This window comes from Haliotis rubra, unplaced genomic scaffold, assembly GCF_003918875.1.
Source record: "Haliotis rubra isolate DU_JTF1 unplaced genomic scaffold, ASM391887v1 Scf615, whole genome shotgun sequence".
In the NCBI taxonomy this organism is placed as follows: domain Eukaryota; kingdom Metazoa; phylum Mollusca; class Gastropoda; order Lepetellida; family Haliotidae; genus Haliotis; species Haliotis rubra.
Genome location: NW_025767319.1, coordinates 485,204 through 503,542, shown reverse-complemented (window position 1 = coordinate 503,542; position 18,339 = coordinate 485,204). Strand labels below are relative to the sequence as shown.

Sequence of the window (18,339 nt, the reverse complement as noted above, 5' to 3'; positions counted from 1 at the left end):
GATATTCCTGTTAATATGTTAATGTATGGTGAGATATATATTCTGTATATTCACTATGTATGCTTCAATACTCACAGTCTAACATGACATCTATTTTATCATGTTTGAAACACATAACATATGGAATTTCCATGTTGAATAGTGGGGATTTTTTGTTTCAAGTCTAACAGATTAATACCCTTTTACATTTTTTATCATTTTGTCTTCACAAACCTCAATATATTTTGAATGTAAAATGTTTCTATGCAAAGATTAAAAATATGATATTTAAAATGTCATGTTGCCCTCCCAAAATCTTTTTTGTTTGTACAGCTTCAGTTGTCACAGATCAGTAAAACCTTTACCAGACCAGTGTTTGACAATGGTCATGCCCGGTACATCCTCAGACCAGTTTGAGCCAGACAAGTATAGCATGTACCGGTACAACAGACATGTCAACTACGCCCTGCCATCAGTGTGAGCCATCACAGACGAGTAGAGCTTGTACAACAGACTTGTCAGTTACGTCCTCAGACCAGTTTGAGTTGTCACAAACGAGTAGTGCATACAGACATGTCAACTACGCCCTGCCATCGGTTTGAGCCATCACAGACGAGTAGAGCTTGTACAACAGACTTGTCAGTTACGTCCTCAGACCAGTTTGAGTTGTCACAAACGAGTAGTGCATACAGACATGTCAACTACGCCCTGTCATCGGTTTGAGCCATCACAGACGAGTAGAGCTTGTACAACAGACTTGTCAGTTACGTCCTCAGACCCGTTTGAGTTGTCACAAACGAGTAGTGCATACAGACATGTCAACTACGCCCTGTCATCGGTTTGAGCCATCACAGACGAGTAGAGCTTGTACAACAGACTTGTCAGTTACGTCCTCAGACCCGTTTGAGTTGTCACAAACGAGTAGTGCATACAGACATGTCAACTACACCCTGCCATCAGTGTGAGCCATCACAGACGAGTAGAGCTTGTACAGTGGTTATGTCAGTTACGTCCTCAGACCAGTTTGAGTTGTCACAAACGAGTAGTGCATACAAACATGTCAACTACACCCTGCCATCAGTGTGAGCCATCACAGACGAGTAAAGCTTGTACAGTGGTTATGTCAGTTACGTCCTCAGACCAGTTTGAGTTGTCACAAACGAGTAGTGCATACAAACATGTCAACTACACCCTTCCATCAGTGTGAGCCATCACAGACGAGTAGAGCTTGTACAGTGGTTATGTCAGTTACGTCCTCAGACCAGTTTGAGTTGTCACAAACGAGTAGTGCATACAGACATGTCAACTACGCCCTGCCATCAGTGTGAGCCATCACAGATGAGTAGAGCTTGTACAACAGACTTGTCAGTTTTTCCCTACCATGGTTTTCAGTTTGGAGATGAGATGTTCTGATGAACTTTATTAAAGAAAAGGACTGGTCAGTTTCAGATACACTCTCCGGTGTTCAAATAGTGCTGATATCACTTAAAGATAACAAAACCTGGTGTGCTATGAGGGCCTTGGCACAAAGTAGTTATTGTGCTTCAAGTGTCATTACGTCTTTGTTGAAGCTCTGTGAGCTAGTCCAGAGTAAGCGAGTAAGATGTAAGTGGTGTATCTAGTGGTGCTCAATGTCCTTGTGGGAAAACAAACAGAAAAGCTTTGTCCTGAGCCAATGCAATTAGCACTGGACTGCCCTACTAACCCTTGAACAACCGGATAAAAGTAACACAGTTAACAATGTTACCAGTACTGGAAGTAAAACAGAGTAGTACTGCACTGGTTTGTTAACTGACTTTCAGCAGGACAATCTGTAGTAACCTTTCAGCCTACATTTGCCTATATATAGCAGATATTAGCAGTACATGAAACAAAGCCTAATAAACCTGCTCAAAGGAAGGGTAAGAAATATTAATGCACAAGACTTGATTTACAAAGTACCTGTTTCCATCAGAGATAGTCCTGCTCTAGCAAGATGTCTCTGTAGAGCATGGGGGAATCAAGTACTGAATACTACCATGAAGAAAGACATGTTTGAGGATGTCTATTAATTGTTCCTTATTGCACTGTGGGACACAAGACATTTTGGGATTCGTCACATGGGACACACTGGAACCCAGGTTAAGTGAAATGTTGGAAAGTATACGCCTTGAAATTAATTTTAAAATTCTGAGGTAAAGAGAAGAAGGTTGGAGGCTGGCTGTACTTGCTCCTGAGTTTAAGGATTTAGAGTATCTTCATGAAATATCATTAAGAGTCATTTACACCCAATTATGCAATATTTTAGGCTCATAGTTACTATGGTTTCCATTTTCATTCAGTTGAAGTACTGTCAACACTGAATTTTTCATGCCATTAACATATCTATGATTGTCATCATTATCTGTGTTTTTTAACCCAAAAGTACATAAATCTGTACTTTTACTAAGACAGTGTAATCTCAAATATAAAGATGTTCAGGTGATATGACCATAAGAAATTTGAAGTTTCTTTTAGGCCTTATGATCAACCATGATCCCTGCAAGGTTGACACTGTTGTACCAAGGGAGCTGAACATAAATGTTTTTAAAAACATATTGAGCGACTGATTTCCCAATTATATACTAGTATTGACACACGGTATATGTTACCAGTAGATACTAGTTAGCATAACATTAAACCATGTGAATGTTAAAACTGTTGCGTTTGTCATGATTTCATTGATCAAGAGGAGGAACAAGTGATCACCTTAATGATCGGTATCTATGTTTAATGTGTATCTGAAGTACAGTTGGTGTAAGTTGGAAAGATCTTTATTTGAAGGATGGATAGAGAACTTTGAGGACTGGACTTGCACGCTGCCCACGCTTCCCGACGATTGTACCTACAATATACAGCATGTGAATTTGAGGCAAAACCCAGAACAGGACACGTATGTATTTCATTATTGCCATGAAGAATAATAGAGGGCTCTTGGCTGGACTATTTTCAGGTACCTATGAATGAATTGGAGCCAAAGGAGTTATTTAAAGAATGTGCATTTAGACCAGTGATCCAGCAGTTCATGACAGTTTGGAGATGGCATTGTAAGAACACCATCTTTAGAATGCTGTAGGAGGTACCAGCGCAGTTGGTGTCTGAGACGCACGACTTGATGGTGGGGTTACAGAGGCCCCTGTTTACCTGTGTTGGAGGCAGCACACTCAGCATCCCAGTCTGTGGGAACCATGTCTTTGGTGAGAGACACAAAGTTGGTCAGCGGGCACTGGGACGAACAACCTAGACAGAAATCCATGAACACGTTGTACAGAGACTACATGTTATTGATACAGAGACTACAAGTGTTATTTTACATGGACAAGATGTGCTATGTGTGCAGTGCCAAGAGAGGTTATTTAAGCCTGAGATCTGTTGCAAGAGGTTTTTATTGGTACAAGGGTGAAATTTGTTATTCGTGTTGGGGCAAGGGGTGTTATTGGTACAGGGATGAGATGTATTACTATTATAGAAAATAGATGTGTTGTTCGTACAAAGACATAGTGAGTCCCACCTGGTATCGTGAGTTGATGAGGCTGTGTGTCATCGTTAGGGTCTGTGGAGGACACATTCCTGTAGTACAGCTCCACGTGGAAGACTCCAGACGTGGCTTCATGCAGCTCCATGAACAATGTTGAGGTGTAGGGTGGGATCAGGTTATTGTAGAGCTTCAACGCACTCAGTACCGACACTACGGTGGAGTCATGCTAAGCAAGAAGGTGACATATTAACATACAACTACAATAGATAGTATACTGTAATGAATGGCATAAAGACACCATTTCTGCCAGACATTGCAACTGAACCGTCAAAGGCCATGACCCTGAATATGTTTCGAAGTTTATCACATTCATGCCCGTGCACAACTGATTAAATATATGCCATAAATTCATAGTTTTCGTCAACTTTGATACTATTTTCTTCATATAAAAGTTATTAGGAAGTAATATTTCTGATAAATGTATCTATTTAAACGAATTTTTGCTTAGCAATACATCAAGTCACATTAGTCTTTCTTTCATTTTTGATTTTCTTCCGTGTGAGGAGATGGTCCACTTTTGAAAGATGCTGTTGAACTGAAAATTCCTCCTCCTTTGTACTGTGCCCACAGAGCAATTTGACCAACACACGGACAATTTGACCAAAAATCCGGGGCAATTTGTAGATGGAGCAAATCGACTGGTACCCTGTGTGCCAATGTATAGTATTGGTTAAATGTATGGATCGTTATGTATTTGTGTAATTATCCGGTTCTGTGTTACTCTATTTAAATGTGTGTATGAAACCGAGACTTTTAAAAAGAAGCATTAATTTGACCAACACGCGGACAATTTGACCAAAAATCCGGGGCAATTTGTAGCTGGAGCAAATCGTCTGGTACCCTGTGTGCCAATGTATAGTTTTGGTTAAATGTATGGATCGTTATGTATTTGTGTAATTATGTGGCTCTGTGTTACTCTATTTAAATGTGTGTATGAAACCGAGACTTTTAAAAAGAAGTATTAATTTGACCAACACGCGGACAATTTGACCAAAAATCCGGGGCAATTTGTAGCTGGAGCAAATCGACTGGTACCCTGTGTGCCAATGTATAGTATTGGTTAAATGTATGGATCGTTATGTATTTGTGTAATTATGTGGCTCTGTGTTACTCTATTTAAATGTGTGTATGAAACCGAGACTTTTAAAAAGAAGCATTAATTTGACCAACACGCGGACAATTTGACCAAAAATCCGGGGCAGTTTGTAGCTGGAGCAAATCGACTGGTACCCTGTGTGCCAATGTATAGTATTGGTTAAATGTATGGATCGTTATGTATTTGTGTAATTATCTGGCTCTGTGTTACTCTATTTAAATGTGTGTATGAAACCGAGACTTTTAAAAAGAAACATAAATTTGACCAACACGCGGACAATTTGACCAAAAATCCGGGGCAGTTTGTAGCTGGAGCAAATCGACTGGTACCCTGTGTGCCAATGTAAAGTATGGGTTAAATGTATGGATCGTTATGTATTTGTGTAATTATCTGGCTCTGTGTTGCTCTATTTAAATGTGAGTATAAAACCGAGACTTTTAAAAAAGCATTAATTTGACCAACACGCGGACAATTTCACTCAAAATCCGGGGCAGTTTGTAGCTGGAGCAAATCGACTGGTACCCTGTGTGCCAATGTATAGTTTTGGTTAAATGTATGGATCGTTATGTATTTGTGTAATTATGTGGCTCTGTGTTACTCTATTTAAATGTGAGTATGAGTTACCTATTTAAATGTGAGTATGAAACCGAGACTTTTAAAAAGAAGCATTAAGTTTCATTTCCATCTGGTTGTTCACTGGACTTAAAGTAGAACTTCCCCGAGATACTGGTTAACCTGACTCTGATATATATGATTATCCAAAGTTGCCGAGGAACAAGGAACGAATATATCACATTACAACCACTACCGAAACAGACTCTCCGCGGGTTAACCCTTATCAAGACTGCAGTCCTGCTACAACTACTACAACTACTACAACCCTTATCAAGACTGCAGTCCTGCTACAACAGTCCTGCTACAACTACTACAACCCAAGACTGCAGTCCTGCTACAGCTACTACTACACTAATATATCAAGACTGCAGTCCTGCTAAACAGACTGCAGACTGCAGTCCATGCTACAACTGACTACACAAGAATGCTACACACTTTAACGGCCAAACATCCCAGAAGAACTTAGTTTACAAACTACCTGGGTCTACTTACAGCAGAGAACACATTCATCTTGGTGGAGATGGTCTTAGTCGCGACTTTCTGTTGAGCCAGGTCTATCCACTTCTTCACTAGAGGACCTGCAAGCACAAAGATCCTGTCAGGTCTAGGACTAGATGGATGACTTCACGTGGCATATCTCCAGAAATGGTATGAGAGAGCGGGAAGATAAAAATCTCATGCTAAACAAACATAGCCATTCAGCATTCCCAAACACACTACCAGAAGGGGTAGTCTTGACCTACAGGATGGGCAGTTTCCGTCACCTCAACAAGTCATGCATAAGCAATATTCCAGCTATATGGCGGCGGTCTGTACATAATCGAGTCTGGACCAGACAATGTAATGAACAACGTCATAGAGCACGACGATGTACCATGTCAGTCAAGACACTGAGTCAGCTGGCCTGACCACTAGATCCAAGGGTCGCCCTTTACAAGCTTGGGTTTTTTTTACCTAAGACCAATTCATACCAGGACCTTCACGGGTCGGGTCGGTATGTAAATTGGTGAGTACAGGAAGGAATACAAGCAGTTGGAAGTAAACCTAAAAAATAACTTACAGTGTGCGGCAAATTGATGCAGCGGGGGGTCACTTTACATATTTCCAAAAATGTTCTAAAATTCATTAAAATTAGTTTAAACAATGTATTCGATAAACAAAACAATGTCAATATCCTGCATGACCGCCATAAGCATTAATGCACCTTTGCACCCGCCGTCTCATTAAATATGTCAAGCGCGAGATGGTTGCATTTGAGATATTCTGCCATCCTCAAGTAGGGCTTGTTCAATTTGCTGCAGACTAACTAACTAACTATCTTTGCTGACTCGTGTGCCAAGAACATGCAGTCCGAATCAAAACTAATCATCACCTCCTTTCAAACGACCCACGTTGTCATGGAACAGAAGATCGAAGCCAATTTGTTCGAGGTCTCTGGCTTTAGCGTAGATGGTATCATTAACCCATGCTGGCCAAGTAATATTGTGAACTTTCTGAAATACAATATTAATATCATTTCGACAGATGGTATAGCATTACAGATACGTCAACGGTCATACAAAATGTACAAACAGATATGAAATATGACAAAAATATTGTACTGAAATCCCGATATGTTTTTTTAGATAAAGTGTGTCTCCTATTTGCAGAACGTCATGCACTGGGATCAATCTCACAATGAAGGGTGTCCACTATTTACAAAACGTCCTGCACTTTGACCAATCTCACAATGAAGTATGTCCGCTATTTACAGAACGTCATGCACTGTGACCAATCTCACAATGAAGTATGTCCGCTTTTAGCAGAACGCCATGCACTGTGACCAATCTCACAATGAGGTGTGTCCACTATTTACAGAACGCCATGCACTGTGGCCAATCTCACAATGAAGGGTGTCCAATATTCGTAGAGGTTCATGCACTTTGACCAATCTCACAATGAAGTGTGTCCACTATTTACAAAACGTCATGCACTGCGACCAATCTCACAATGAAGTATGTCCGCTTTTAGCAGAACGCCATGCACTGTCAACAATCTCACAATGAAGTGTGTCCGCTTGTAGCAGAACGCCATGCACTGTCACCTATCTCACAATGAAGTGTGTCCGCTTTTAGCAGAACGCCATGCACTGTGACCCATCTCACAATGAAGTGTGTCCGCTTTTAGCAGAACGTCATGCACTGTGACCAGTCCACTATTCGTAGAACGCCATGCACTGTGACCAATCTCACAATGAAGTGTGTCCACTATTTACAGAACGCCATGCACTGTGACCAATCTCACAATGAAGGGTGTCCGCTATTTGCAGAACGTCATGCACTGTGACCAATCTCACAATGAAGGGTGTCCGCTATTTGCAGAACGTCATGCACTGTGACCAATCTCACAATGAAGTGTGTCCACTATTTGTAGAACGTCATGCACTGTGACCAATCTCACAATGAAGTGTGTCCACTATTTACAGAACGCCATGCACTGTGACCTATCTCACAATGAAGGGTGTCCGCTATTTGCAGAACGTCATGCACTGTGACCAATCTCACAATGAAGGGTGTCCGCTATTTGCAGAACGTCATGCACTGTGACCTATCTCACAATGAAGGGTGTCCGCTATTTGCAGAACGCCATGCACTGTGACCAATCTCACAATGAAGGGTGTCCACTATTTGCAGAACGTCATGCACTGTGACCTATCTCACAATGAAGGGTGTCCGCTATTTGCAGAACGTCATGCACTGTCACCTATCTCACAATGAAGGGTGTCCGCTATTTGCAGAAATGTGTGGCCTACCTCGCAATACAGTGTGTCTGCTACAGGCAATATGTCACGCACATTGAATGGTTTGAAACCTGTTTCTCTGCTAAGTAACTGCAAGAATTCCTGAAACAAGAAAGAAATATATGCACTTAATTCAAATGTATACTCTATTGTTAGACCCCAAGAAAACATAATTCGTCTCAACGTTGATAGTCATACATCTATTTATTCTCCTCTTAGAACCCGAGAGATGATGATATGTCTCAATGCTGATAGTCAGACATATATTCTCCTCTTAGAACCCGAGAGATGATGATATGTCTCAATGCTGATAGTCAGACATATATTCTCCCCTAAGGACACGAAAGACGATGATATGTCTCAATGCTGATAGTCAGACATATATTCTCCCCTAAGGACACGAGAGATGATGATATGTCTCAATGCTGATAGTCAGACATATATTCTCCCCTAAGGACCGAGAGATGATGATATGTCTCAATGCTGATAGTCAGATATATATTCCCCTAAGGACACTAGAGATGATGATATGTCTCAATGCTGATAGTCAGACATATATTCTCCCCTAAGGACACGAGAGATGATGATATGTCTCAATGCTGATAGTCAGACATATATTCTCCCCTAAGGACACGAGAGATGATGATATGTCTCAATGCTGATAGTCAGACATATATTCTCCCCTTAGAACCCGAGAGATGATGATATGTCTCAATGCTGATAGTCAGACATATATTCTCCCCTTAGAACCCGAGAGATGATGATATGTCTCAATGCTGATAGTCAGACATATATTCTCCCCTAAGGACACGAGAGATGATGATATGTCTCAATGCTGATTGTCAGACATATATTCTCCCCTTAGAACCCGAGATGATGATGATGTCTCAATGCTGATAGTCAGACATATATTCTCCCTTAGAACCCGAGAGATGATGATATGTCTCAATGCTGATAGTCAGACATATATTCTCCCCTAAGGACACGAGAGATGATGATATGTCTCAATGCTGATAGTCAGACATATATTCTCCCCTAAGGACACGAGAGATGATGATATGTCTCAATGCTGATAGTCAGACATATATTCTCCCGTAAGGACACGAGAGATGATGATATGTCTCAATGCAGATAGTCAGACATATATTCTCCCCTAAGGACCGAGAGATGATGATATGTCTCAATGCTGATAGTCAGACATATATTCTCCCCTAAGGACACGAGAGATGATGATATGTCTCAATGCTGATAGTCAGACATATATTCTCCCCTAAGGACCGAGAGATGATGATATGTCTCAATGCTGATAGTCAGACATATATTCTCCCCTAAGGACCGAGAGATGATGATATGTCTCAATGCTGATAGTCAGACATATATTCTCCCCTAAGGACACGAGAGATGATGATATGTCTCAATGCAGATAGTCAGACATATATTCTCCCCTAAGGACACGAGAGATGATGATATGTCTCAATGCTGATAGTCAGACATATATTCTCCCCTAAGGACACGAGAGATGATGATATGTCTCAATGCTGATAGTCAGACATATATTCTCCTCTTAGAACCCGAGAGATGATGATATGTCTCAATGCTGATAGTCAGACATATATTCTCCTCTTAGAACCCGAGAGATGATGATATGTCTCAATGCTGATAGTCAGACATATATTCTCCTAAGGACACGAGAGAGATGATGATATGTCTCAATGCTGATAGTCAGACATATATTCTCCCCTAAGGACACGAGAGATGATGATATGTCTCAATGCTGATAGTCAGACATATATTCTCCTCTTAGAACCCGAGAGATGATGATATGTCTCAATGCTGATAGTCAGACATATATTCTCCTCTTAGAACCCGAGAGATGAAGATATGTCTCAATGCTGATAGTCAGACATATATTCTCCCCTAAGGACCGAGAGATGATGATATGTCTCAATGCTGATAGTCAGACATATATTCTCCCCTAAGGACCGAGAGATGATGATATGTCTCAATGCTGATAGTCAGACATATATTCTCCCCTAAGGACACTAGAGATGATGATATGTCTCAATGCTGATAGTCAGACATATATTCTCCCCTAAGGACACGAGAGATGATGATATGTCTCAATGCTGATAGTCAGACATATATTCTCCCCTAAGGACACGAGAGATGATGATATGTCTCAATGCTGATAGTCAGACATATATTCTCCCCTTAGAACCCGAGAGATGATGATATGTCTCAATGCTGATAGTCAGACATATATTCTCCCCTTAGAACCCGAGAGATGATGATATGTCTCAATGCTGATAGTCAGACATATATTCTCCCCTAAGGACACGAGAGATGATGATATGTCTCAATGCTGATAGTCAGACATATATTCTCCCCTTAGAACCCGAGAGATGATGATATGTCTCAATGCTGATAGTCAGACATATATTCTCCCCTAAGGACACGAGAGATGATGATATGTCTCAATGCTGATAGTCAGACATATATTCTCCCCTAAGGACCGAGAGATGATGATATGTCTCAATGCTGATAGTCAGACATATATTCTCCCTAAGGACACGAGAGATGATGATATGTCTCAATGCAGATAGTCAGACATATATTCTCCCCTAAGGACACGAGAGATGATGATATGTCTCAATGCTGATAGTCAGACATATATTCTCCCCTAAGGACACGAGAGATGATGATATGTCTCAATGCTGATAGTCAGACATATATTCTCCCCTAAGGACCGAGAGATGATGATATGTCTCAATGCTGATAGTCAGACATATATTCTCCCTAAGGACACGAGAGATGATGATATGTCTCAATGCAGATAGTCAGACATATATTCTCCCCTAGGACACGAGAGATGATGATATGTCTCAATGCTGATAGTCAGACATATATTCTCCCCTAAGGACACGAGAGATGATGATATGTCTCAATGCTGATAGTCAGACATATATTCTCCTCTTAGAACCCGAGAGATGATGATATGTCTCAATGCTGATAGTCAGACATATATTCTCCCTTAGAACCCGAGAGATGATGATATGTCTCAATGCTGATAGTCAGACATATATTCTCCCTAAGGACCGAGATGATGATATGTCTCAATGCTGATAGTCAGACATATATTCTCCCTAAGGACCGAGAGATGATGATATGTCTCAATGCTGATAGTCAGACATATATTCTCCCTAAGGACACGAGAGATGATGATATGTCTCAATGCTGATAGTCAGACATATATTCTCCCCTAAGGACACGAGAGATGATGATATGTCTCAATGCTGATAGTCAGACATATATTCTCCCCTAAGGACACGAGAGATGATAATATGTCTCAATGCTGATAGTCAGACATATATTCTCCTCTTAGAACCCGAGAGATGATGATATGTCTCAATGCTGATAGTCAGACATATATTCTCCCCTAAGGACATGAGAGATGATAATATGTCTCAATGCTGATAGTCAGACATATATTCTCCTCTTAGAACCCGAGAGATGATGATATGTCTCAATGCTGATAGTCAGACATATATTCTCCCCTAAGGACACGAGAGATGATGATATGTCTCAATGCTGATAGTCAGACATATATTCTCCCCTAAGGACCGAGAGATGATGATATGTCTCAATGCTGATAGTCAGACATATATTCTCCCCTAAGGACACGAGAGATGATGATATGTCTCAATGCTGATAGTCAGACATATATTCTCCCCTAAGGACACGAGAGATGATGATATGTCTCAATGCTGATAGTCAGACATATATTCTCCCCTAAGGACACTAGAGATGATGATATGTCTCAATGCTGATAGTCAGACATATATTCTCCCCTAAGGACACGAGAGATGATGATATGTCTCAATGCAGATAGTCAGACATATATTCTCCCCTAAGGACACGAGAGATGATGATATGTCTCAATGCTGATAGTCAGACATATATTCTCCCCTAAGGACACGAGAGATGATAATATGTCTCAATGCTGATAGTCAGACATATATTCTCCTCTTAGAACCCGAGAGATGATGATATGTCTCAATGCTGATAGTCAGACATATATTCTCCCCTAAGGACACGAGAGATGATGATATGTCTCAATGCAGATAGTCAGACATATATTCTCCCCTAAGGACACGAGAGATGATGATATGTCTCAATGCTGATAGTCAGATATATATTCTCCCCTAAGGACACGAGAGATGATGATATGTCTCAATGTTGATAGTCAGACATATATTCTCCCCTAAGGACACGAGAGATGATGATATGTCTCAATGCTGATAGTCAGACATATATTCTCCCCTAAGGACACGAGAGATGATGATATGTCTCAATGCTGATAGTCAGACATATATTCTCCCCTAAGGACACGAGAGATGATGATATGTCTCAATGCTGATAGTCAGATATATATTCTCCCCTAAGGACACGAGAGATGATGATATGTCTCAATGTTGATAGTCAGACATATATTCTCCCCTAAGGACACGAGAGATGATGATATGTCTCAATGCTGATAGTCAGACATATATTCTCCTCTTAGAACCCGAGAGATGATGATATGTCTCAATGCTGATAGTCAGACATATATTCTCCCCTAAGGACACGAGAGATGATGATATGTCTCAATGCTGATAGTCAGATATATATTCTCCCCTAAGGACCGAGACATGATGATATGTCTCAATGCTGATAGTCAGACATATATTCTCCCCTAAGGACCGAGACATGATGATATGTCTCAATGTTGATAGTCAGATATATATTCTCCCCTAAGGACCGAGACATGATGATATGTCTCAATGTTGATAGTCAGACATATATTCTCCCCTAAGGACACGAGAGATGATGATATGTCTCAATGCTGATAGTCAGACATATATTCTCCCCTAAGGACACGAGAGATGATGATATGTCTCAATGCTGATAGTCAGACATATATTCTCCCCTAAGGACACGAGAGATGATGATATGTCTCAATGCTGATAGTCAGACATATATTCTCCCCTAAGGACACGAGAGATGATGATATGTGTCATGGCTGATAGTCAGACATATATTCTCCCCTAAGGACACGAGAGATGATGATATGTCTCAATGCTGATAGTCAGACATATATTCTCCCCTAAGGACACGAGAGATGATGATATGTCTCAATGCTGATAGTCAGACATATATTCTCCTCTTAGAACCCGAGAGATGATGATATGTCTCAATGCTGATAGTCAGACATATATTCTCCCCTTAGAACCCGAGAGATGATGATATGTCTCAATGCTGATAGTCAGACATATATTCTCCCCTTAGAACCCGAGAGATGATGATATGTCTCAATGCTGATAGTCAGACATATATTCTCCCCTTAGAACCCGAGAGATGATAATATGTCTCAATGCTGATAGTCAGACATATATTCTCCCCTAAGGACACGAGAGATGATGATATGTCTCAATGCTGATAGTCAGACATATATTCTCCCCTAAGGACCGAGAGATGATGATATGTCTCAATGCTGATAGTCAGACATATATTTTCCCCTAAGGACACTTGAGAAGATAAGTTTTCTCAGTGTTGTTAGTCAGACTCAATTCTCCCCAATGCTGATAGTCAGACATATATTTACTCTCATGTTTGGGACCGAGAGGAGATAAATCTTCTAAATACTGACAGTAGGACGTATATCTATATTTACCCCCTTCCTATTCCCTAAGACAGGATAGTCGTCTCAATGTAATGTGGTGGAAACTTTGAACTATTTGGACCCGTACTGAGAAAGCGTGTACCTGGTTTCCTGCCATTAGCTGCTTTATGCGGTTAGACGCAAAGTTTGCAGCTTCGATTTGGTCGTATTTCTTGCAGGGCTCCTGCATGGCCAGCATCTGTAATTGAAACATAAATGGCTGCTGGTGTTATGAAGTACATTATAGTCTATGAGTCACTTCTCGTGTTCCACTGGGGCGGTGGGGTGACCTAGTGGTTAAAGCGTTGGCTCGTCACGCTTTAGACCCGGGATCGAATCCCCACATGGGTACAATGTGTGAAGCCCTTTTCTGGTGTCCCCCGCCATCATGTTGCAGGAATATTGCTAAAAGCGGCGTAAAACCAAACTCATTCAGTCAGTCAGTCATGTTCCACTGGTTATAAGTCTGTTTCATACTGTCATGTTATTTAGTGTATGAGTTTACATGGTGTAAGTGACAGTGTTATCTACGTTATCCTCCACTTCTGGTCTGGTGTGGACGGGGATTGGCTGCCAGGGGATGTTGCTGTTCCACACTTGGTCCCCACTTGGAGGGTACAGACCGGCCAGGTTGGAGTAGGCAGACATCAGACACCGGTCCACGTCGGAGCTCTCAACGCGGATCTGAAAAGGCATCAGGTGATTCGATTACTCTGGGGAGAAGGATTTATAGAAGAAAGGTACCTCCCCCATCTTGGTTACGTAAATGTTCAGCTATGCGCAGGTATATGCAGGTACTTGTCATGTGTCACCCACCTCTGTGTGCAGGTACTTGTCATGTGTCACCCACCTCTGTGTGCAGGTACTTGTCATGTGTCACCCACCTCTGTGTGGTACTTGTCATGTGTCACCCACCTCTGTCATGTGTCACCCACCTCTGTGTGCAGGTACTTGTCATGTGTCACCCACCTCTGTGTGCAGGTACTTGTCATGTGTCACCCACCTCTGTGTGCAGGTACTTGTCATGTGTCACCCACCTCTGTGTGCAGGTACTTGTCATGTGTCACCCACCTCTGTGTGCAGGTACTTGTCATGTGTCACCCACCTCTGTGTGCAGGTACTTGTCATGTGTCACCCACCTCTGTGTGCAGGTACTTGTCATGTGTCACCCACCTCTGTGTGCAGGTACTTGTCATGTGTCACCCACCTCTGTGTGCAGGTACTTGTCATGTGTCACCCACCTCTGTGTGCACTTGTCATGTGTCACCCACCTCTGTGTGCAGGTCACTGTGTCATGTGTCACCCACCCCTGTCGTGTCACCCACCTCTGTGTGCAGGTACTTGTCATGTGTCACCCACCTCTGTGTGCAGGTACTTGTCATGTGTCACCCACCTCTGTGTGCAGGTACTTGTCATGTGTCACCCACCTCTGTTTGCAGGTACTTGTCATGTGTCACCTACCTCTGTGTGCAGGTACTTGTCACTGAGAAATCCCGTGTAGCGTCTACGGATGAACCTCCCAAGCGAGTAGTGCTGTTTCATTCCTTCCTGAAAGCCAGTTTATACAATTATATCGTTTCAAGGATGCAATGTATGCCTCTTGTGCGAGATAAGGTATGTTTGGCATGTGACGTACCGTGGTGAGCCATCCTAGTCCCTGAGGCCAGTTCTTGTCGATGGAGTTGAGGTTGTTGGGGTATGTCCGATAGGGGCTGCGATCACCATGTCGATATACCTGGGGTAAAAGAATTGTAATGCGGCAAAGTGTACCCTGTTCTTCATTTTCAATTTCAATCAACAGCCCGCTATAAGTCCAGTATACCATTACTGCAGTCAACATCCTGTACAGGGTCTAGTGTTACCATTACTTCAGTCAACATCCTGTACAGGGTCTAGTGTTACCATTACTGCAGTCAACACCCTGTACAGGGTCTAGTGTTACCATTACTGCAGTCAACACCCTGTACAGGGTCTAGTGTTACCATTACTGCAGTCAACACCCTGTACAGGGTCTAGTGTTACCATTACTGCAGTCAACATCCTGTACAGGGTCTAGTGTTACCATTACTGCAGTCAACATCCTGTACAAGGTCTAGTGTTACCATTACTGCAGTCAACATCCTGTACAGGGTCTAGTGTTACCATTACTGCAGTCAACATCCTGTACATGGTCTAGTGTTACCATTACTGCAGTCAACATCCTGTACAGGGTCTAGTGTTACCATTACTGTCAACATAGGGTCTAGTTTACCATTACTTCAGTCAACATCCTGTACATGGTCTAGTGTTACCATTACTGCAGTCAACATCCTGTACATGGTCTAGTGTTACCATTACTGCAGTCAACATCCTGTACAGGGTCTAGTGTTACCATTACTGCAGTCAACATCCTGTACAGGGTCTAGTGTTACCATTACTGCAGTCAACATCCTGTACAGGGTCTAGTGTTACCATTACTGCAGTCAACATCCTGTACAGGGTCTAGTGTTCCCATTATTGCAGTCAACATCCTGTACAGGGTCTAATGTTCCCATTATTGCAGTCAACATCCTGTACAGGGTCTTGTGATATTATCCGAAGTCAGAACAAGTCTGAACAAACCACAATGTATATCAATTGTTGAGTATTGAACAGTGCAAAGGATGCTGGCAGCCATGTTGGAACCAATTAGAAGTCCAAGTTGACCATGGCCTACTACCAGCATCAGAGGAAAAGCAAATGTTTCTCACCAGATTGACGAGCCTGAGTGTGGGTGAAGCAGCGAGGCTCACAGCCAAGGCACATCCAAGTACTACAGTAAGTATCGTCAACATATCCAGTCTCATGTCGCAGACGGCCTGGCTGCCTTCAGTCACTGAGGTACCATTCCCTGCTGGCCGGTGGATATAATCTCTTATCTTACACCTTGCCTGACGCTATTGGTTAACTGTAGCACTCCGTATCTGTCAAGCTTATCTGGTAAACACGTGTGAAGACGACACGGTGCTCCTGTGCAGCACGCTGCTCAACTCACTCTCCTGTCCAGTTCACATGACTTACACAGTACAACTAATCATTACTTTGACTTCCAGGTATTGTGCCACTGTATGACTCCAGTGCACGCGATGCCAACCGTAAACTGCACACGTCCCCACAGGCTACACTTCACGTCATGAAGTCACATACTGCTTCAGATGGTCTGCTCAGGTCGTCTGAACTTTCCAGACAGCGTTACATTTCCTAACCTTGACCGTTAGCGCAGACGACAGCGTCATTTTGAGTCGTTTTTAGTACTTAGTCAGAGGTGCCAAGTATCTTGTCGGCGATATTGCTTATCTAAGCAGAGATAACTGTATCTAAGCTGAGTGACTTAGTATGAAAAGGGACCAGATATTCTCTGCGGATGAAAATTGACAAAGTTGGCTACCGCACTATGGTCAAATATCAACCACTACAAGAGAGTCGAAGAGTGGGAGAGGGGGATCAACTTCAGCTGCCACATCAAGGAAAATGTTGATAAAATCAATGATATGATTGTGGGTGATCGACTAGTCACCACACGCCAAAGGGAGACGAAAGATTTAATAACGTTATCAGAAATGAACGGTTCATAACAAAAGCTTCAGCACGTTGGATGCCAAGACTTCTGACTCCACATCAGAATTGCCCCAGGTTTGTCATCTGTCGTAAGAACTTACGTCTTGTATAATTGAGGATTGTGAAGAGTAAAAATGGACGAGCCTTTGGTTCATCGCCCTCTGCAAGAAACCGAACAGCAGTCAAAGCTTTGGAGACATTTATCGTCATCCGGAGAGCTGTACCAGAGCATGTAAAGCAGCAACATCATTCCTTACACACTGATTCCAGACACGTCGTGGCATATCACCGAGTATCGTTACGCAGATGCAAAGCTTTTCTCCTCTTCATATGTTCAGACCTACGCACGGAAGTTCATTGTATCGTGTTTTTCTTACATGATTTGATTCTTGCTGACTTTGTCCAACACGCCCTGTAGGCCATTGTTTTAGGCTACATCCAGTAGATTGTGTCATGGATCAGGTACTATGTGCGAGCAGGGTGACAAACTAGGGTAATCTCGGCTTCAGAGTGGCTGTGGGGCGTGCTCTGCAGAGTCGTCCCGAAAGAGAAGCTTCATTATTTCCACTGCGACCGGCACTGTCCATAACCCTAGAACCTTTGTTGTAGCTAATGCGGAGGACCTCAGGTGCAGGTGTGGATTCGTCGTGCGAAGAACTGTTGTAGAGTTCCCATTTCGATGACAGCACAATTGCTGATATTTAGCGAGAGTTCACATGCATACAAAGCAGACGGGAAAATAACTCTTTGCCAGGTATTCGATGAAGATTCTACACTCAATCCTTCCACTCTTAGACCACCAGCTCTGACGAAGTTGTTCACTTGCTTTCTCGGTGCATATCAGACCGCCAGAATAAATCGTACTACTTTAGGTCGTCATTGTCACATCTCCAAGTTTGAAGACAGATCTCTTACAATCTGTTCCGGCATTGTTAGAAGACAGAAGTCTTGAGCGCAGAGCATACTGTTAAACAGTATCATGCGACATGTTGAGTTGACGTGCAGTAGTTCTGCCGTCAGTAGTGACCTTGTAATAACGT

General features: G+C 42.2%; 1 protein-coding gene across 2 annotated transcripts; it reads right to left on the bottom strand.

The window, feature by feature from the left end:
- Positions 1 to 2,702: 2,702 nt before the first annotated feature.
- On the bottom strand, positions 2,703 to 16,735 carry LOC124256039 (lysosomal acid phosphatase-like). 2 transcript variants are annotated; one of them, XM_046689965.1, is made up of 11 exons: positions 16,453 to 16,735; positions 15,360 to 15,458; positions 15,185 to 15,271; positions 14,255 to 14,407; positions 13,827 to 13,922; positions 8,038 to 8,127; positions 6,619 to 6,739; positions 5,739 to 5,824; positions 3,509 to 3,701; positions 3,142 to 3,237; positions 2,703 to 2,842 (listed from the first exon to the last, which is right to left on the bottom strand). In XM_046689965.1, exons 1-11 carry the CDS (start codon positions 16,546 to 16,548, stop codon positions 2,772 to 2,774), a joined length of 1,188 nt encoding a protein of 395 aa, XP_046545921.1. In that variant the 5' UTR covers positions 16,549 to 16,735; the 3' UTR covers positions 2,703 to 2,771. The 2 variants fall into 2 exon arrangements, with proteins under 2 accessions (XP_046545921.1, XP_046545922.1); XM_046689966.1 differs by lacking the exons at positions 15,185 to 15,271; positions 15,360 to 15,458; positions 16,453 to 16,735 and adding an exon at positions 14,795 to 14,866.
- Positions 16,736 to 18,339: the final 1,604 nt, after the last annotated feature.